The following is a 22,620-nucleotide window of genomic DNA, read 5'->3' as shown; positions in this document are numbered from 1 at the left end:
GACCGACAAGACAGGGAGGTTAAGACCAAAAGGGCTTCTGTGAGCCAAAAGACAGAAGAGTCACCGCTGATGCTTAGATTAACTGTTCCTATTGAAGGTTTGTCTTTACTAAAAAGGAATAGAGGAACACATATGCAAAATTAAAACTGACAAATATTCGCCTCCCATTCACTTCCACTCAATGAGAGTGAAGGGGCAAATAAAAATTAAAATAAAAACCACTACTAAATACTGATATTAATATATAATAATAATAAAAACAATGCAAATTTGCATATTTTTGGTGGACAATCACTGGTGAAGTCAGAGCGTCAAACAGTATCAAAGACATCTGTGTGGTTGACCCCACTTGTTGCCGTGTCTAACCACCCGACAATGTTCGATACTGGCCATGAAAAACAACAACTGCCTTATATGAGAGAGGCTGCCTGGCTGGCAGTGAGTCAGGAGACGCACATGGAATGTAAGAAAATAGAAAATGTAATGTATGTGTATTTTGGCAGACTTATTAGCAAGATACAACTGTCACATCTGGCACTGCCCTCAATTAGCACAAATACAGCATCTCCTGCATTCGCTCATGTGTAACCGTACCCTTAGGATGGGGTTTGGTAGCCATCTATCTTTTTCCCAAACATACACAATCACTCTTGAATGTATTTTGCTAACCATATTTATTCAGCTGCTTCAATTGCTAATTGAAAGCTTGAGCTCTGAATGAGAAGAGCTTTAAGTAAACATCTCAGGTTTGGGAGGTAAGAAGATATTTACCTGAGACAATATAATTTTGTTGACCATTAATATTGTAGCGATTCAATGAATATGTCTGATTGTATCAGGTCATTGTTGGCAATGTTGCAAATAACTGTAGCTGTTTTAAGGAAATATGTGATTTTTTATCTACCAACTTTCCAAAAATGTTGCAAATCACAATATAAAGAGGCTTAAGATTACATACGCAATAATATGGTATCTCATCCATATTGCTGACCCTAACACAAACTAACCCTAAAACTGGAAGACATAGCAAATCACAGCGGCTACAGTTTGTAGTAAAACCACTCTGACGTAAAGTCAGGATATGATAAAGCTACACGTCCCGTTTTAAGTAATGCTTTCATATGAAAATCTGACACAAACCTTTTAATGTGTTTAATCGAATCAAAAGACATATAGACTACTTATTTCTAATATAGAACTGGCTTAAATTGTCTTTACCAGAGCATCTATTAAAGGTGACCTCGAGCTCGCCCGGCAGGTTACGTGTGATATTTAATAACTGCGGCCATGTAGAACAGACAAAGGGCAACCTTGACCCACAGGCCATGAGCAAATAAGGTTAGCCTGGAACCCAAAAACACTCGAGGGGCCTGAACACAGATACATGAGCTTGTGGGCACACGCACACACACACACACACACACACACACACACACACACATACACTGTACAAATAATTGTCTCTTACATCAACAGCAAAGCTCACTGCTAACAAATGCTAATATATTCTGCAAACCATCATCATCATCCCACTGGAATAACAGTCTGTTATAATAGCAGCTTGTCCTTTTATCTATCTCACTCCTAAATACATCTCGATTCTAATTTTGTCTTCACTGTGGCAAGGATTTCATTGTCTGTGACCTTTACTAAGTGTGTGACTCACCATCCTCAAGCGTGTGCTGGAACACGTTGTCCGACATACGACTGGCTCCCATGGGCATGTAGGCCACCACATAGAAGGTGTAGTTGCGAGCCGGCTCCAGGTCATCAATAATGTAGCGAGTTGTATCGTTCCCAATGACAACTTGATATTCCTCATTGTTTAATCCTGGACAAATGACGACATTGTAACAGGAGTTTTATATCAAAATAAACTCAAGTGATGAGGAGTTCTTATTCTTCTAAGAGCAATCTGTCCTGTGTTTTGTATTTTTCACATTTGTTTAGATAAATTGCAGCATATTAAAGAATTAAAAATTTACACACCATGCAGGAGATCAAAATCACACCCAATCTCTTATTCAGTTCATAAAAACGAGTAAAAATATAATAAAAGTTTATGTTGTTGCTATGGCACAGTACCTTTTAACACCTTTTTGTGTGTATGGTTTCATAATTAAACACGTGTGTGGTTTAATCACCCGTGGGGAAACATTTCATGTTCATCCAAGTCAAAAAAACAAATAAGGTCTGTGGTTAACACAAACTTAAGAGACTTTCATGTTTTGTTCTACAACATAAAATACATCAGTAAATACCACACTTGTGAATTTTTAAGATTTTACGTCTTAAAGTGGCAGTTGCAAGTGGCTAAAAGAGACTTCAGAGGTTGACGCCAAACAACAAGTCCAAGTTGTTCACAAACACTTCTGGAACTAATGCAAAAAGTAGAACAACACAGTTCATGTACAATACATACAACCATGAGGCCGTAATTCTGGTATAAACCATGTAATCAGGAAGACTGTGATAAGATGACCAGTGCACTGACAGGATTGAACAAAGAAATCCCAAATTAAGATAAGAGTTGGGCTGATGGACGGATCAAACAAACACGGGACCGTGCGAAACCAACTGATGTTATTTCGATCGATCTCATCACCATGTTTCTTGTAACTCATAACTATACCTAAACCTAACCTACATGACTTTGCATTAAGCACGTAACTTAACGATAAGTATGTAACATGACAATGGCATACTCTTTAGATATTATTAACCACTGTGTGAGGACACGTTGTGAAGTCGACTGTAGTGTAGTTCGTTTATAGCTAACTATAAACTTTTTAACTTTTTACCTCTGATTGCATTTAGTTTTCAAAAACCCTAAAAGTGGTGTTTATTTGTTCATATCATCTTGCGCAACTAAACGTTTAAGTTTCATAACTTCTGTTTGCCACAGAGCTTATTTTTTGCAGAAATCCAAAATCCCCCCTAAAATCAAAATAAAAAGAAATTCCACAGACTGTTTGTCAACGTCACCCCTGCAGCACTCTCTTGTGTAAAAGTTATTTTGTTAGAGCAGATTAGCAAAGACACAAGAGATTTATTTTGTGTCCTAGTGGAATAAAAAATTCTGACTTCTGACTTGGTAAACAAGGTACTTGAGCAGTAAAAAAAAAAGCTTTCTCTGTGGTCTGATGGCCTCAGTAAGCCTCACTGAAAAATGTGTAACAAAGTCTGCCTTCCTGTCCAATTCACACTCTCCCACCCGCCCTCACAGAACACACACTTTCCGACACTTAATCACGGGGGTTAATTAGTTCCTCCTTTCATTAGAGGATCCATTTAGTGCCGAGCTTCCCTCTCTGTAACCTCAGGTGCAGAGCGTACTGTCTGATACTGAGTCAATGTCAATGAACAGCTATTCTCTGAGACTGGGAGCAAGAAGATTGTGTCACTAAATCTAAATCAAGAGCAGAAAATCCCTGACAGATGCCAGTTACTCAAGAACAAAACAGAGAATTTGTTCTTTTAATGTTGACCTCCTTATCCCCAACAAAGTCCGGCAGGTGTTCCTTTCTCTCTGGTTGAATTCTGTACATTTCACCTCCACAATGGAAGTCAGTGGCATTATGATTAAGTGCAGTACTTGAATGAACAAGCTGATTTTTTTTCTCAAATGTTGCATTGTTTGATGTGACTCTTGCTGTCAACAGCAAGAGTTCCCAGGAAAGCTGAAAGGCTCTAAGGCTTTTCTGCTGCCACACTACAACCCTTGTGCTTTATGTGAATAGTTTTGTGTGCATCCTGCGTTTTATCAGCCCAGGAAAGGACCCTGCATCTTTAAATTCCTCAGGGTTTCTGTCTATAGAAAACTATGCCTGTTTTTCAAAAAAAAAAGCCGTTGTTCTTTAGTTCGAAGAAGCATTTCTTTTTCTTCCCTTGACCTCTGCCCACCAACATAGCATTAACAACACTAATTAAGCTGCAACAATACACTTTCAAGACAGAAAGTGGCAGAATTTAAGTTCCTCAAGTGCTATTCTCTAAAGCTTCAACGCCTCATTTTCACACAGTTTTTTTTCCTGTAAGACCTATAATAATAACTACATATTGGACACCAAGATGCCACCTATTCATTCCAGTGGAGTTTTTGCCTGGTGCATATGCCAATAAAAGTTTTTAGCCTCCGGGTTTTTCCTCTGCAGTATGTGCCATTTTACCCCAACTGGCCTAAGTTTCACACTCGGCTCATGGACTGCACATTGTGACGGCGTCACCTCATTTTAAATTCCTTCTCTCATCGCGAGTTTCAGATTTTCATCTCGAATTTTCAGTACAGGTTCGATTTTTCTGCATTTTTCACATCTGTCAAAAGCTTTTGGAGAGCTGTTTGACCAAGAAACAGTGAAGAAAATGTGGTAGCAGGACACATAAGTGACAAGACAGAGGAGCGGAGCACACAGTATCCTGGCTCCCTCAGATGATCCCTTTTAACAGGTCAGACAGTAATATTCAGGTGGATGATGACAAGGAGGTGGATGAGGACCACACACAGACAGAGAAAGCGAAAGAGTGAAAACAGAAAAGAGGACAGTTAGTCTTCATGAGAGTGGTGAAAACCAGGGAGGTACCCCCAGTGGACAGGAGCAAGGGAGCAAATGTGTCTCATATTGTGAATTTTCGCAACAAATAAAACAGTAAAGCGCATCGAACTCAGTGCGCAAGGTTTCTGAGGCTAAGGTTTTTGATTTTTTTTCAGGTAATGGATTAAAAAACGGACGTGTGTGCAAAGGCCTTACAGCAGGCCATTACTTTGCTATCGTAGGATTCGCAAATTTGCTGGAATGTGGTCAACTTGGGTGTCATCAAACGTCATTAAAACCCCAGATTTCCAAGGTAAAGGAACGAGCATGATGGACAACATGAAAAAAAACAACGACAGCTCTGATACTGGTGCATGGTGTTTTTAACCTTTTTGTTTCAAACTGTCCATCATGCAGCCAACAGTGTGACTGAAGTGCAATCCTAAATCAGTGGAGTTCTCTTTTAAAGGACACAAACATCAAAGATCTAAATACATTAAAAATAAACCTATATCCCTGCGTGACAAAATGACATTGAAAATCTGATCCCTGTTTGTCTCTTGTTTGTTTACACACCACTCACCTTCAGCCTTCATGTAGTGCACCGAGTAAGCAATAACTTTATCAGAGTTGTACTGAGGCCTCTCCCAGGCCAGGAGGATGGCCGAGCTCGACACGGTGTCAGCTCGGATATTCCTGGGAGCGCTCGGCCGATCCTCAGACATCACCACGATGAGCCTCGCCATGGAGAGGACCGAGCCCTGCTCATTCTCCGCCTGGCACTGATAGATGGCGTCGTCCTCAGGGATGATCTGGTTGATGACCAGTTTGCTGTGTGACACAGACACACAAAGATGAAGCACAAGTACACAGATGGCTTTATCCTGAGGCTCTTCTACGAAGGTCTAATAATTCGATAATTACCTGAAACGAGGACGTTTGAACTAGGAGCGGGAGCAAATTATAGAGAAACCAACTAAAACCCCATTTGCAACGCTGTAAATTATTCAGTGTCCTTTCTACTGTAGGGAGCATAGTGAATTATTAATATCACTCGTTTGAAATTGGCAAACAAAGACTGTTAAACGAGTGTTTAAGGGTAGTAAAAGGAGTTAGGGTTGCTGTTTTCATGTTCTCCGTGGCTACAAATACATGTGACCGGTCAGAATGCCGATTTATGGATCCCAGGAATTATCCCCTCAGTGGAAGGAGGAATTTACCTGTTGTACATCTTGATTCGACCATTGGAGTGAACTTTCTCTCCGTTCTTGAGCCAGGTGATTTGAGGCGTTGGAACTCCTTCGGCTTGACACACAAAGCGGGCTGTGCCGGCACGTGGACGGGTCAGGCTCTCCGGCCACTCCACCAAGGAAGGTGGAGCTTTATGAGAAGAACACCAGTGAGAAAGATTGAATCATAAAATATCAATACAAAATCCAAACAAATGCAGCCAAACAGCAGTATTTCTTTACCTAACACAGTGATATTGGCTGAAGTGACTGTGTAGTTTCGCGTGCCGGGGGTGGTGGCTCTGCACATATAGACTCCTCCATGCTGGGGCTTGATGTCTGTGATAAGGAGGTTGCCGTTTCCCAACACTTTGGTGTTGTAAACATCGATGGACTTGCTGTCCGCTCGGCTCCAGGAGATGATGGGTCGTGGATTGCCTGTGGCCATGCACTCCAGGATGGCGCTCTGGTGCAGCGACACTGAAATGTTCTGCGGCCCGGCAATGATGCGTGGCCTCTGGGGGAGCTGCGGCCTGGGAGCTGAAGGGAAAAGACAGCTTTAGACATCATAGACTGGAGTGAAAGTGATATCTCTGTCGTGTCCCTTGAGTGACTGAACAATCCTTTTGACTATTGACCAATCTACAACTGCTGGTGACACAAAAAGCTATGACTAAGTTCTGTTTTATTAGAGTTAAATAAAATACTCCTACAAAAAATTTCAATGAAGCACTGTTAGATAAGGTTAAACAACGTGCTGCTATGTAGTTAAATAACATATTGTTATAATAAAGTTAAATAAAGTTCTGTTACAATCAAGTTAAATAATGTTTTAATAAAGTTACAAAAAGTACTGCTATAATAATGTTAAATAAAGTATTGTTATTTCAAAGTAAATAATGTACTGTAAAAATTAAGTATTGTGATGATAAAGTTACATAAAGCACTGTAATAATAAAGCTAAATAAAGTACTGTTATAATTAAGCTTAATACAGTATTGTTACAAAGAAATGAATCAAAGCTAAGGTGGAACTACCTCAGCCCTTTCATCACATATTCTTTTTACATCGATTTCAGCAAACATCGACAGCAAACACAGTTCTGGCTTTGTGATGGATATTTCAATAATAAACTGTCTATTGATGAGGTTTACACAATATATTTGCAAAAACAGTACTGGTTGACAAACCTGGTGTGACAGTGAGGGTGGCCTCTGTGCTTCGGCGGCGGCTTGCAATGTTGGTGGCGATACAGCGGTAATTTCCAGCATCTGACCGCTGCACACCGTGAATCTGAAGAACACCACTGGGCAGAACTGTGATTCTGGACGAGATATGAAACAGCATTTATCACTTACAATACAAATCAATTACACATAAAATATTTAGAATAACTAAGATAAAAATGATCACAGATTATATTTCATGTCAACATCTAATGTCCAGTAATTATATTAAAAATGATCATGAATTTCAGGTGACAACAGCGCATACCTCTCAGTGGCAAGGGGTAATGTGACCCGATTGAACTCCCAAGTGATGATGGGAGGAGGGTGTGCAGTGATTTTGCAGGAAAACCTGGCGACTGAGCCTTCAGTCACCACTATGGACGTTGGCTGGATTGTAAAAGCGGAGATACCTGCAGCAACACAGAACAAAAGGCAGATTAATATTTTTTAACCTTTATCTTACACTGTGTCACAATGAGATGGTTTATATCTTAAGAGTTGTTACCAGTATCGCAAATGCCTCTGATACTGGCTAAAATGCAGTTATTGTTGAGTCACAGGAAAATTCCACCAGTAAGAAGACGATTGTGCCCAGAAAGCAACACTATAGTTTGGAGGGGTGACACTATGTTAGCACCAGCAATTTTAAGGGTTTAAAGACGCATCACACAAAAGAGTGAGACAAGTTCACCAAAGCAAAGGGCGTAAAAACGGAAACTGCAGAAACAAACATTGGCGGCTTCATTACAACAAGACAAGAAAAAAGACAGCCCAGGAATGACAAAGATAACCGATAAAATCGTGAGTTAATTATTCTGGATGACAAACACCTCGGTCATCAAAAACGGGATATCAATGTTTAAATGGATTGGATCGGTACTCTCTATTGGTCAATACAAAAGTTCGCTTATCAAAATCAGAACGGAAAAAAGAAAAAAAGTAACAGAAACATCTCATATACTATCTCCCACAACGAGTATGTAACACAGCCACATTTATAAACAACTCTTTGATCACATATTGAGGTCGTACTTTTGCCAATAGGCAATAAGGAGACAAGTGGCTCAAATGTACAGCTTCTGCTGACGAACAGAAACTCCCTTTGACTCATTCAGTGGAATTTTTCCCTGTAACCAAGAAAGCATTCATGTTTTTATCTCTTACATGTGGCCTTCTTAAGAAAAAGCCAAAGGGAACTCCTTTCCCCTGAGGTGTTTCTTTGTCGTAAAAGCTGGTGTTGTATTTCACTTCAAGCTAAACTTGGTTTGACATAAAACTAAAGCACATTAGACATCTAAGCCAGGACATGCAATCAGTCAAAAGCTTGACACAACTGCCCACAACGTCACACATTAAAGAGAAACTCCCCAGTCAGGATGGAAAGATGATACAAGAGGAGGTTAAATCATTATTAATGTGGGTTTTAGCACTTTTATCTGTACTTTTAACCAACATTCTGAATAACTTCTCTTCCTTTCCAAACATATTGATGTATTTCGTCATCTCAGTCAGATCCAGGGGATGTCAGAAAACAGAGATACCTCTTTAAAGCTTCAGACCTGCTGAGTGCTGCAGGACGGTGATGACTGGAGTGGAACAGCTACATCCTGCGTGGATTGGGTTTCCCTGAACCTGAGCTGTTGTCAGCCACCAGCTGAGCAGAAAGCAAATGAGGCCCGACAAGAATTACAATGAGGCCTTTTACGGTGAACCAAACAGCTAACATATAATGATTTAAGTTGTTTTAGCCCTTTTTGTTAATGAATGCTCTCTTTTACAGTAGTTCCTCCAGGGCCGTAAAACTCCTAAAAGCCATTAAGGTCACCCACTGCTGTACCGTCCCCCTCCGAGCTTAAAAACAAGCAGAAGCCTGAGGTCAATCATCTGTTAAAAGAAATCAATTGCACTGCTGTTTGTGATAAAAAGCATGTATATATATGTCTAATAATCCATGGTGAAGACTGGAGAGGGACAAATCAATAAACTGTAAGAGATTTTTCCAGTGGACCAGAAAAATAAACCTGTATAATTACAATCTCAGCACGTCTCTTTCAAGATGTAAAAGTGCGGCCTGCTTTCAGGATGAAACTATCACCTCTCAAGTAACAGATAAACAAACACACTGTGGTGCTCTTTGACCTCTGTGCACATATCCAAAGCTTCCTCTGCTGCAGTGAACCATCAGCACTCAGCAAAGAAGAAACAGAGAGGAACACCAAGCAGGGCATCAAAAAGATTATAAAACATCCCAGAAAGATCCCAACTGGTTTTATTTATTATGCCAAAATCTTACGAAGATGCTGCATGAAACCCACAGATACACATACAAACTAGTGCTGCACAGCATGAAAATACACGATAATGTTGTTGTATATCACAATTACAATATTACTTACTATATATGAACAGATATTAAAATTGAATCAGTTATTGACCCAGTCTTGCTCGGTAGCTTTGTTTATGGCACATCATCTCTCCTGTATCAAAAACACTGACAAATGGCTGAGGTGCTATTTTTTTAGGCATCTTCAAACTTTACTCTTAACCACGTAGAGTCGTACGGAGTCTATTATAACTCACTGACTTGGGTGCAGATTTTGCAGATGCAGATTTAGAGCTCTGTCTAACTGTCCCAAGATTTGACAGCATGACACATATCAGACAAACAAGCACCGACCTTAAATACGTTGTTTCTGCTCATACAATTCAGAGCGTTTCTCTCAGTCTTTTGTAATGTGTTTTTTGCGCAAGTTGACTTTGCAGTGACAATTATGGTGGTGGACAGTAACAAGGTACATTTAGTTAAGTACTGCGCTTAAGTACAGTTTTTAAGTATCTGTATTTTACCTGATTTTTTTTCTTTTGTAAACTTATTACCTTAACTCCACTACATTTGAAAAAGAAATATCATTTTGTCAGTTTGTGTTTCTGTGGGCATTTCCACAGGTTTTGCAGCGTATTCAACAACAAGCTTTTCTTCCTGCAGGTTCAACAAGCAAGTCAGTGCATTTAGTGGGTTGTTGTAGAGTCAAGTCAGGTTCTGCAAATGTGACAAATACTGTGAATATTTGAGTTATTTTTAAAGTAGCCCAGTACTTCAACTAATTAAACTAAGTAATAAGTTGACTCAGATATAGGACTCATATACATATATAAAACCCGTTTGTCCACCCAAACGTTGAAATCCCAAACGCACAATTTATTACACAGCCCTATTCCATTTATATGGATAATCCTAATATTGATACTTGTAAAGACAATTAAATATTTCTTAATATTTCTTGTGGCAAACCCACAATTAATAGGGAATATGCATGAATTTCTGTCTCAAACATTGCAAACAATAATTCTTCATACTGAATTAGATCCTTATCAGTATATTGTTCTACAGAGACATCCAACATCAAGCAGAGGTAACCCGTACTTTCGAGAAAAGTCTACGAGGAATCCCTCCACTGCCATAAACACGTTGTAGTGTCCATGAGGGCCATGATGGATGGCTGTGTGTAAGCAGTGCTGCCAGGTGTTGTGGTGCTAAACAGCAGGAGAGCTCTGACTGCCAAAAAAAACATTCAGTGAATTATGACTTTTACACAACTGACAGCGCCTTCCCTTTAAATCAAGCTGACGTTTGGAGAAAAAGAGCACCTCATTTTGGCTGAGAGATGGGTGATAGTTTCAGTTGCTGAGATAAAACTTTGAAGAATAACTTGTATTTCTGATCACTTGATTATTTTTAAATGAATATAATGATAAGTTAGTTGTAGAGATGTACTGTATTTTATGATGACGGCTGGGTCTATTTTTCTGTTGTCATAGTGCCGTCATGGAGCCTGATACAAGGGACTTGACGGACATATGAATCTGCGTGATTCTGTTTATTAAGTTAATGGATGTTGTTTACAATTCTTTTGCTTTCCAGACTCAGAGGGAACGTCTCGGGTATCATTCAAAATGCCGGCACAATCAGATCCTTTCGCTTCGGACACATTTAATCAAATTAGTCCTGAGCTGCTACCCCTCTTCGCTCCTCTGTGGTTGTTTGATGTGAGGACAGAAGCACTGAGAGGCATTTAACCCCCCTCCTTCACAAGCACACCCTCTCCCACCCCCCAGTGTTAACGCAGGCTCTTACAAAAATGCCATTAATGTGCTGAAGTGATATGACTGCAGGGCATGAGAGATGAGCTGCACTGATCTTCTGCCGCACTACTTTGCCTTTCCATTCAGTCAAATGTTGCTGGATTGGCAAACAGCGGGATGATCATTGATTATTGATAAAGTACTAAGACAAGGAGGAAAATCTATAAGTGCTCGGGTTTGTGGAGCTTTGGCCAGAGCACTCACAGAGGAGGCTGACCTTCTGCTTTGAGTGATGATGTTTGCCGAGGGGCGTCTAATGTGCGGATGAAATTATCAAAACAAACACGTCAGGCTGTTTGTGATTAACCATCTGCATTTTGTCATCTAGTCTCTGTGTTACTGAAGTGTTACTAAAGACTTAAGTTTTTTTACTTTCGCTGTGAGTATGTGTGCATCCTCTCCTTCATTCCACCAAAGCCTATATTTATATAAAACATCAACTATAACAACTACTACAACTGCTACAAATACTACTATTACTGCCACAAATATTACTACTACTACCACTACTTCCTGTACTACTGCTGCTACTACTCCAAATATTACTAGTAGACTAGTAGCACTAATAGTATTATAGTATTACTACTACAGATACGACTACTACTGCTACAACAACTAATACTAGTACTTCAACTACTACTGCTACTACAACTACAACTACTGCAACTGCAACTACTACTGCTACGACAACTACCACAACAACTACTACTACAATTGCTACTACTACTACTGCTTTATGCTGCCACGACTACAACTACAGCCCATTTAGCTACTAATACTAATAGAACTAGTAGTACTTCTGTACATTTTCTGATCGCCTACTACCTCTGCATATTTTCAGCTACAGAAACCATTCAGTGTAAAAATGTTAAGCTCTTCAAGGATGTTTATGATTCTATACATTTTTTCTACTTTTAACAATTCAAAGTTTGAAGCATTTCTTCTTTCAAACTTTTCAGTTAATTTTAACAATCACCTTTGAAACTATTACAGTTTACCCTTCAGCTTATATAGTAATGCATTTCTGCTGTTAGCATCTTAAGGTTATGCAGTTCAGCCTCCATTTCTGACAGATTTTCGGATGTTTTAAGCAATTATTATTATTATATTTCTGCATTTTTAGCCATGGTTTTGAAATCCACACATATTTTCCGCAGTGAATACATTTTATAGTTTGTTATAAAATTTTAGATAACTAGACGATAGAACACATTCCTCAGCCTTTTCCCCCAAAATCATAAGAAAAACTGACTTCCTGCCAATCCCACCTCTCACCTCTGACCTCCACAAATCCTCACTGGCACCCAACTCAGATCTCTACATGACCACCCCAAACCAGCACCACTCCTACTGCTGCCCTGCAACCTGCCCATAAATCCCTCTATTCATTCTCCAGCTGCAACATTTTAAAGATCTGTTATGTAATAATATCCTCCTCTGCTGTATCAGTGACATCTGCCAGTTGCTGCTACTACAACAAATAATACATGCAGTCCAGCTGTTGCACATGGAAGTTAAAACTAATTGCATGCTTGATGTAAATTGACAGCAGTTCTAAATCCACAGCTAATAGACAAATATGTGTTGGTCTGCATGTCTTCCATGTGTTTTACAGTCATTCTCCCAACAGTCCAAACCTGAAGATGCATTTCCTTCACTTCAGCTTGTAACAGATGGGCCTGCCGATGCCCGCAGCTCAACAAACTGAAGGTCAGTGGACAGGTCAGACCCAGACAAAGGTTCCCACACAAATACCAGGAATTAGTTCAGCCCTCTCCCCTTCTGGTTACTGTGATCAGTTTCTCAGCAAGAGCAGAGCACAGCATAGTCAACCTGCATGTGAGGAGTGTTGTACTGCTCTTTACATAAATTTAGCATGTTCTTAACGACTAAATTACCAACCCTTAAACGGAAGTTTAAACTTTAAACTTCGACAACTCTATCAGTAAGAAAAACTTGGACAACATTCAAAACTGAGCGCAAAGTATTGCATATATCATAAGGGTAACTGGAAATCGTTCATCAAATTCTTCAATACCAAAATCACGTTTTAAATGCGGCTGAAATGTGCGTCGCTTCATGCATTACAAGCATTGCACATTATCCCAAAAAGAATGACAACTCAGTCTCACTAAACTCTTCTTTAGGTCAATAAATCTTTAGAAAACATGCCTGACTATTAAAACAGCACTTGTACAGCATATAAAAACAATAATTTTAATACGTTTAACAGATTTGTATCTCTGGTGCAGACTAGCGACGGTAGCAAAATGTAACTGACAAGTCGAGATCACACTTATCCCTAATATAAATCATTCAATTATTAATCTTTAAAGTCTTTTTAGCTCTTTATCATAACCAAAATTTTCATTACAAACTTAAAAACATAACAGCACACAAACACACACGCATGCTCGCACGCACGCACAAACACACACACTTGTTTGTGGACTGATCATCAGCTTAATCTTCAAACACTAACAGCGCTGTCACAGTGCTAAACACAAAAAAACAACATGTAGAGACTAATACAGAACTAACTAACCACTTCAATCATCACTTATGAGCCACTGGAAGTGTGTGGTGGTGTATTTTTCTGCCCGCTGCCTGTGTTTTCTTAATTGCTTCTCATTTTCTGTGTTTGGGACTTTTATGAGTGTGTACCCCACACAGCGCTCACATGAGGTCAGGTCTCAAAAAATGCAAACAAAGCGAGGTGAAATGCAAAACAAGAGTGAATCTGGGGTTAGCTTTTACTTTCACTGGCGAGTGTCTTTACAAATAGTACCTGACGGTCATGCATAGTGTACCTAAACCTGACCAACATGCACTTCTATATCGATAAAGCTCTTACTCAGATGAGGGAACTCTCTGTGTCAGGACAAGATGATAGCATCATTTAAATTGTCAAACAAGGAACAGTCCTCTTTTGCAAAACCCAAATGTAAAAATGATCCTGGGAGAAATAAATAGTTTCCCACTGAAAGGAACAATCTGAGAAAACAGCCACATCCAATTTTTCAACTTTCCTATAAATGAAAATATTGTCAACAGTCAATAATAATGTTCACTTCAGCCTGGTTTTAACATTGTGGATGTCCAAGGCAGTTTGTGTTCACTTATGTTCAGATGTGGGTGACCGCTACAGCCCTCCCCCCCCACCGCCGCCCCGACCCACCCCCCAGGGTCCAATCTTTTAGGAGAGACATTAAAATTGATCATTTTCTCCTGATCCTGCAGGCTGCATGTTAAATTAATGGCTTTCAGCATCAGGAGGTCCATGAAAAACCTTCACTAAATCACTGAAACAACCCTGAAAAGTTTCATGTTTTCTTCATTTGGGGCTTATTCCTGTGAGCTGGAGTGCACCGACCATGTGGTTACACCAGAAAAAAGTGTATTCTACATTCATTCCACAACTCCTACTGAAAAACACCCTAATTTAACTGAGTGATGAGTCCTATGTGCGGTGACCCCGCTAAACATTAATAAAAGGTTCTTAGAAAAAAAAAGAGGACTGATAAGCAAGAAGGAGAAGAATGCAAAGCTGAAAAAGCCCACAAATTAATCACTAGCTGGCTGGCAGATGTGCTGCTGCTCCACACAGGCTGCAGGACAGTCAAGTGACCACTGGCCTGGCTAAACAAAGAGCTATTCCCATGAGCAGTGTGACCTCTGAAAGCAGCGAGCGGCCGGTGGGGGAGCAGTGTTGGAAGAAGCACTCGCCCCCTCCTCCAAACCCTTATCTCTGCTACAAAGTTTTCCAATCACTCAACAGCAACCCTCCACTCACCACACACAGAGGCTTCATTGTCTTTAATCTCTGTATCATAGCACGGAGCTGAAGAAGTCAATCTGTAAATAGCTACACTCTGTTTTTAAGAACAGGTTTGTCCTTTGGCATATTAGAAAAATAAGTTGATGGCAGATAACGAAATTAAATCTAAGTCACAGAGTAGAGAGAAAATAAAAGTCAACCCACTGACGGTGACTAATGCAGCAACTGATAAAACTCGATGAGCATCCGCCTTTATTGTAGGAAAGATTTAAGTCCTGTGCTCTGTCTCACTGCCCTCCATCTATTGAACAATTTAAAGAAACCTTTGACCTCTGGGCCTGCCGTTCAGGGGAACCATGGTAACCTTTCGTGTCCAGCAGAGGAGAAAAACAAGATTCCAGGCTTTGAGTTGTCTCACTTCAGACCATCTCATTCATCCACACCACAGCTCACAGTGGGCAAGGTTTGCTTTCGTCTTATTGGGGTTTCTAATTGAACTGAGCTGGTGCTGGTCAGATGTATTCCTTAGCAACTGAAAATAATGCTGAGGTCCTCACCTGGCTGATACAATAACCTTTATATTTGAACAACAGCAGCTCCTTCAAATAATTCTCATTGTGATTCCAGTTTTAAATACCAGTCAAGTGAATACTCAGTGCAAGATATTTAACATCAGTTTCTGTGAGATTGGCCTCACTAGAGATAGAAACAATTGCAACAAAACTGTGATCTTGGATGCCATTACAATGCACTGACACTTATTCTGCTGAAGAGAAAAGGATGGATCAGTTCATCCCTTAAACAGCTGCAAATGAAGTGTTCACCGCAAAACAAGAACTTGAATAAATTACCTTTTTTTCATCAAGCAGCAATACCATACACTATACTATGCAAGATTTCCCTAAAAGAAAAACTCATACAAAAGTCAACACTTATGACCCACTAGAGGTGTGAGGTTGAGTATTTTTCCTTCAGACTCTGCCCTCTGACTGTTTTTTTTCCTCTTTTTTGGTCTTTGGGATGTTTATGGGTGTGTATCCCCACAGTGCTCAGGTGAGATAAGGCCTTTTTGAAAAGGTAGCGACCAGGTGCCAGACTATAAGCAGCAGGCACCCAAGAGACACAGCGCAGAAAAAAACACAATCTGGGATTGGCTTTAACTTTCACTGGTAAGCGTGTTCACAAAAAGTAGCCGACAATCCTGCATAGTAAACTTTTTAACTTATCATATTTGCAACAAATGCAACGAGGAACTTTTTGTGGGTAAAAATCAGTAAAGCAATTTTAAATAAATGTACCCCATCTATGGGATTGCATCACACATTATTTAACACAGATGTGCTGAAAATAACGCCAACAATGGACTGTCCTCAGGGCGCCAAGTAGCCCACTTGGTTGAGCTGGTGTCCCATATACAGAGGCTACGTCCTCACAGCTATTATGGCAAGTGTTACTGCAGGCTGCATGCTAACAAAGTGGCTAAAAAGTCACAGTATTTAAGGTGCATTCACTGAAAACTAACATTTACAAAATGTCAGACAAATGTCCTCGTCTCTCATTAACCTGCACTCCTTGATGCTTCTGTAATTCACAGATATTTCTTACCGACTCTTCAGTGCCCAAAAAACAATATTCTGGATAGCACTGATTTTCGCCACCTGACAGTGTCCAAATTGGGGGCCACAACTGAGCCGTTCATTTCCCTCATACCTGCGATCACATGCTACAAAAACAAGCTATCTCGGGAGACAATCTCTCCACTGAAATCCCCATCAATCTGAAGTCTATTGACAAAAGTCACATGGTAAGGCTCATGTGTCACATTCCTTTTCATCAAGCCCAAATCCCTTCTCACCTTTGTGCTTTTAGCAAACCCAGTGTTTAAGGTTACCCTCCATCACCATCACATTCCTGAGAGAACAACTGGCAGGTCCACAGCTTCAACACATGAGCGCAGCATTAAAAGCTCACCAGCGACATCACTCCTCCTACGGCCGTCAAACGATGTTTCTATTTTTTTCGGGATTAATCACAGAATTTCAACAGTCAACTGCATTTTTTAATCACATGCTTTCAATTCAATTATTTTGCATTACAAAACTATTTTAAAGTTATGTAGATGAATCAATTCTTACCAGATTGTCTTGATAAAGAATCAAATGAAAAAACTGTATGTGACGAGCATAAAGTGGGCACGTCTGTAAAGAGGAGACTCATGGGTACCCACAGAACCCATGTTCATTCAGATATCTTGAGGTCAGAGGTCAAGGGATCACTGTTAATCGGCCATGCCGTTTTCCCATCGCCAAAATGTAGCCTAACTTTGGAACCTTAGTTTCATATGATACCCATATCATCACTCTAGCTTTAAAAATTAGCCCAGTATAGCCTCTTAAAAACAGGAATGTTGGCAAGTAAAAATTTTAAAAAATGCATTGTGTCACATTGCGATTAATGCGTTAACACTGACAGCCCCAAAATATTGTCAGCCTTACATTTTATAAAGAAGGCTTCACACACGTTACACAATCCATCTCTGAACTGAGGAATAAACACATGAAACCACCTCAAGAAACTCGACCAAAACTTAAATAACAAGCATAACTTCATGTACAGCTAAAATAAACAAGCAGAGGAAGAGAGCCATGCTGTTTAATGAGGACTGCCCCCCTGACTTTTCAATCAAAATGTAACTTAGACTCAGTTATTACTGTTAATGTAATTAGCCTTTCAGTGGTGAACAGGTCCAGCTGTTCTGTCCACTGATATCAGGACAAACAAAGGCCCCCAAAGAAAGCCTTTTCTTTTGAGAGCACAGGGAGCAATGTGGACAAAAACAGTCAGAGTGAAAAGCTTTTCACTCTTTCGCCAGAGAAGTGAAGCAGAAAACAGTTGTGGGCAAAGCCTGCAGCCTGCACTGACCCTGTAAGACCTGCAATAAAGTTCGGTCATTTAGACAGTCGGGGTAAGGCTGCGGTACTGGGAAACAGCAATTCACATTTGTGTGTGTGTGCGTATGTGTGTGGGCACACCGCTAGCAACAACCCCCACTGCTGCCTCTGTGTCCTTCAACTGAGCATTTCTCAGGTATGTGCAAATTTTATGAGCTTCCAGATAGACCCTCCAGCAGGTCTAAGAGCCATTTTAAAACAAACTAGTAAAGCTTACAGGCAGCCTTTATCACTTCTTAACTTGAAACTATGAAGCAGGTAAAACACTCCATTAATTCATGAACTATATATACTGTTAAAGGACCAGAAAATATCTGAGTTACAACTGGGATCTGTACCAGAGAGCATCGCCTGTGCAAATTTAACATACTTCATGCAAACTGGCTCAAGAAACTGTTATGTCAATCACACTAACTGCACTCCATTAAAGGGCCAGCGTGTAGGATTAATGGGGATATCGTGGCAGACATAACATATAGAATGTAAGTCAGATATCTTTAGTGTATAATCACATGAAAATAAGAATTTTTGTGTTTTTGTTACATAAAGATGAGCCATTCATATCTACATACAGAATGGGTCCCCGTCTTACCATGTCATAAGTGTAATAACTCGAAACCGGACGTCAAGATGGCACTCGCTCAGTTCAATGGAAAGAAAGTTTCTTGCTTTTATCAACAGTTTCACCAGCATGTCTTGTATAATGGTGGTCTATGGGGGAAAATTATTTTGGGGCCTCGGGGGATTTTTTCACTGTAATACCACAAGTGGCCACTGAAAAAATTGGAAGCAAGGCTGAGCTGCATTACTGTGCGCCCTACATGTTCTCATCTCAAACTATCAAATACAGCCGCTTTGTAAGAGGACTTTCATGTCTCAATATGACATGCTAGGTGCCCCCCTGCGTCTGTTGCTGATGTTCCAGTATGCAATGAAAGTTTACACTTGTTAAATGCATTGTGTCTATACAATATACACTTGATTCTGCTTGTTACAGGCATTCAGTCTTATCAAAATACACTCAACGACGATGGCAAAACAGAGTTTTTATGTTATTTCCTTTTGCAAAAAAAGCATTTGGTAAGGTTTAGAAAGTAACTCAACATTCACACGGGAAGCTAACAGTGGGCTTCTGGGTTAAAGTCGAACGGTTTGAAAGGTTTTGTCGAACCATCAAACTCCCCTCCCAGGAGCCCTACAGGGACTTTCTATTTATATTATAATACTTATAACAAACTGCCATCACCCTGTGCGTATCATACTGCCGCAAAAGGTGCCTCTTATCGTCACTGTCTGACGCCGTGTGACGCTGACGTCATTTGCAAAGAGGTGGTAGTTGACAAGTTGGGAACGAGAACATGCTGGTCCGCCATGTTGCACCGCCATGTTTTTACAGTAGCCCCAAACAGACAAACCAAACACAGGCTTCAGACAGGGCCGTTCACGTAGCAGCTTCAGTCGGTTGCAATGTGCAGCCTTACTGGTAGATGCCACTAAATCCTACACACTGGACCATTAAACAAGCGTTTATTAACAATTATTGAAAAAGTGCTGCCAATGTTATCAAGCTCATGTTAATCTTTTTATCTGTTTAAGATAATTATCAAAGTTAATTTTGAACAACTCAACAATTATGTTTCTAAACTACTTCTCAAAATCAGGATCTCATAAGAGGGAGAAAAGACTTTGAAGAAGAAAAACTTCTGCAGAATTAAATTCCATATGATAATAAAATTTCAACAATGTTAAAAATGCACATTTTAGTACAGATGGGAACGCACTGCAGACGGGGTAAAAGGGTTAACATACATTCTGGAAAAGTGGCACAGCAAGATGCATGGCCAGTGGTGTGGGAGGAGGGGATATAACGTCCCAAAAGACCAACTCTGCCTGAAGCTTTTCCACACCCCCTTTAAAATACGAGGCCAGCTCGCATGGCACTGGAGGAGAAAGCATTCCAAAAGAACAATTCCTCAAGCAATCAGGGTGCAATAACATGAAAGCCGCAGCCCGTGAATAGGGGTCATCTGCTCTTTAGCATGGGAGAGCCGGTATCCTGGATAGCTCCTAACCTTTCAAATCTGCTGCTGCTTCATTAACACACCAATGGGCCAATATTCTCCTTACAAACAGAATCTTTTTTGGGCTCCAACTTTGAAGACTTTGTCCCTCTTCCTGCACTGCTAACACCAAAGCTGCCTTGAATGCAACACTGAGCAAAAAAACAAGCAGTAATGTGTAAAAGTTTAAATCTCCATGCAGGCAGATTTGAATCTCAAAAAGCAGTTTTCCATCACTTCCGTCCCCTCTCATGTCCCCACCGCTATGTTTCTGCAGTGCCATACTCACTTGCGATTGTAAGACGGGCTTTCTGGCTCAGGATTGCTCCATACTTGTTCTGAGCGAGGCACTGATAGAGCCCTTCATCTGATTTGTCTCCTCTTCTGCTCTCCACCTCTGAAATATAAAGGGAGCCGTTGGAGAGCAGGTACACCCGCTCGTTCTCCACCACTTTTACTCCGTTCTTGAGCCATCTGACGTCGATGGGCGACTCTCCATGCGCCTGACAGTCCAAAATAACGGCTTCTTTCCGCATGACAGTGACATCATGGGGCTCCTTGATGAAAAATAACTCACTGAAGCATAAAACACCTGCAGGAGGAGAGGAGACAAGCAGTGAGGAGGAGTGGAGGAGGTGATCAGCCCGGGGCGTCCAGTAAAACATTTAAAGCATTTACACACTGATCTAACTGCAGGCCTCTGGAGTCAGAGATTACTCTTACTGGAGTCTCAGTGTCCTCTGAATGGGTTTTATCATCGATTATAGTCTCAGATGGATACAAGTGTGACACTAATTAAAATGTAAGGCGAAATATTACATTTTAGAGGCTTGGAGGCATAGGTGTAGATTTTAGGGGGGGAGAAGGGGCCACGTCCCTCTAAATTTTCCCTCACGGCACTGGACATTAATATGACGTCAGAAAGATGTTGGACTCTTGAAATCGAATGAAGATTGGGTTGATGATATTTTTAATGTCGGCATTAGAATTTCACGCTGTGTGGACATTAACATTTTGTCTCCACACCCTACAAAGTTATTCTACATCTAGATGAGGTTGGCATAAGACGTTTGGAAGATTTTGGTCACATTAACAACGCAAAACAAAACCAACAAAACATCATCATCTGTTGTCAGTATCCTACGTCAAACTGACATCAGCTTTAGGAGTTGTCCTTTCAGGAAAAAAGTAACGCTTGCACACTGAAGACAATGCTTCAGTCCCACTTGTATCTTTGTTTGGTCAAAATGAAAATGTCCATATAGGACTGAAATGTTGTCTTCAACCTTTGTGGCATGATAAGGTAAGTGTGCAGGTGCTGCCCTGACATTGAATTTTGGTCACCCAACGTCACAACCTAAAGTCAACCAAATATCAGCGTCTAATGATGTTGGCGGCCAGCTGGGTTTAGGACATGTTTGTTTGTCCTCCACAGTAAAAACATGAAAGTCGCTAAGTTAAAGACATTTACACCGTAAGGTGATGCAAAAAATGCACACGTTTGTACATAAAAAAATCACCAGAATGCAGGAAATTGGGAGAACCCCCTAACCCCGCTGTTTCAGATGTGTCCCTCCAATTTAAAAAAAAAACAAAAAACAAGCCCCTGTGAACAGCAATCAGCAATGTGTAAGTACACTTTCACAAGTACTGTACTTATATACAAATCTGAGGTACTTGTTCTCTATTTGAGACTATTATTTTCATGCCACTTTATACTTCTACTTCAATGCATTTCATAGGGAAATATTGTACTTTTTACTCCACTACATTTTTTTGAAAGTTTTAGAAACTAGTTATATTAGAAATTAAGAGTATTGCTTTAAAATGAGAAGAGCTTATAAAATATGATGTTCTGTTATAAATGTATCTACCAAACAGTTTATACAAGTACATCTGCAATAAGTAGTTGATAAATCAACTGGCCAATTGACAGAAAATGTATTGGCAACTATGTTTCATTAACATTTAGTTCGTTTGATATATATATATATTGAACACATTTTGTATGTTTTGTTTAATTTCTGAATTGGGTACTTTTACTTTTAATACTTTAAGTAAATGTTCCTGATTATACTTTCTTAATTTGTCTTTAAGTAACATTTAAAGTACAGGACTTAAACTTGCAATAACACCGTTTTCCCAGTGTGGTATTAGTACTTTTACTTAAGTAAATGATCTGAATACTTCCTCCACCACTGACAGTGATCACATTGTAGCTTTCTTTCTGCACCACTTAAATCCACACGAAGGTGAGCTGTTGATCCTGTTTGTCTCTTTACTTTACTCAAAAACCATCACTGAGCTCTCAGTATCAGCTCAGTGACCAGACAGAGACACACTCAAATTTAAAGTACTCACGCAACAACCTGCAACGTTTTCTCACATCAGTCATTCATAACGCCACAGTGTGCGTCTGTCCTCAGCCACATATCTCCAAAACCAGGCTACCTTTACGTTTAATATCACATAATGTGCATAATTCAGCTGTTGGACCGACACAGCAGCCTGCTAATCTCTCACTGCAGCTCTGAGGTCGGATGATCCTGCTTCACGGCGTCACACCGTAACTTAATACTTTCTGATAAAGTTTTCACGCTTTCACGAAATCAAACACAAATCGCTGCTTACCTGAGATGGGGACAAAAACGAGAAAAAACAGCAGCCGCTGGTATAATTTCCTTTTGACAGGCGCCAT

The 22,620-nt window shown here is 40.2% G+C and overlaps 1 protein-coding gene across 1 annotated transcript in view; it reads right to left on the bottom strand.

Moving 5' to 3' along the window:
- Positions 1-22,620, bottom strand: part of LOC121945325 (protogenin A-like) — a 38,039-nt gene extending 15,419 nt beyond the window's left edge. Inside the window, exons 1-8 of the mRNA XM_042489453.1 lie at positions 22,554-22,620; positions 20,212-20,514; positions 7,256-7,400; positions 6,952-7,085; positions 6,005-6,301; positions 5,753-5,912; positions 5,116-5,363; positions 1,667-1,831 (exon numbers count right to left, since the gene is read on the bottom strand). Of these exons, the coding sequence (XP_042345387.1) occupies positions 1,667-1,831; positions 5,116-5,363; positions 5,753-5,912; positions 6,005-6,301; positions 6,952-7,085; positions 7,256-7,400; positions 20,212-20,514; positions 22,554-22,620 (1,519 nt within the window). The remainder of the gene's footprint in view (positions 1-1,666; positions 1,832-5,115; positions 5,364-5,752; positions 5,913-6,004; positions 6,302-6,951; positions 7,086-7,255; positions 7,401-20,211; positions 20,515-22,553) is intronic.

This window comes from Plectropomus leopardus, chromosome 1 (assembly GCF_008729295.1).
Source record: "Plectropomus leopardus isolate mb chromosome 1, YSFRI_Pleo_2.0, whole genome shotgun sequence".
NCBI lineage: Eukaryota > Metazoa > Chordata > Actinopteri > Perciformes > Serranidae > Plectropomus > Plectropomus leopardus.
The sequence above is the reverse complement of the archived record's forward strand: the minus strand, read 5'-3'. Positions and strand labels throughout refer to the sequence as shown.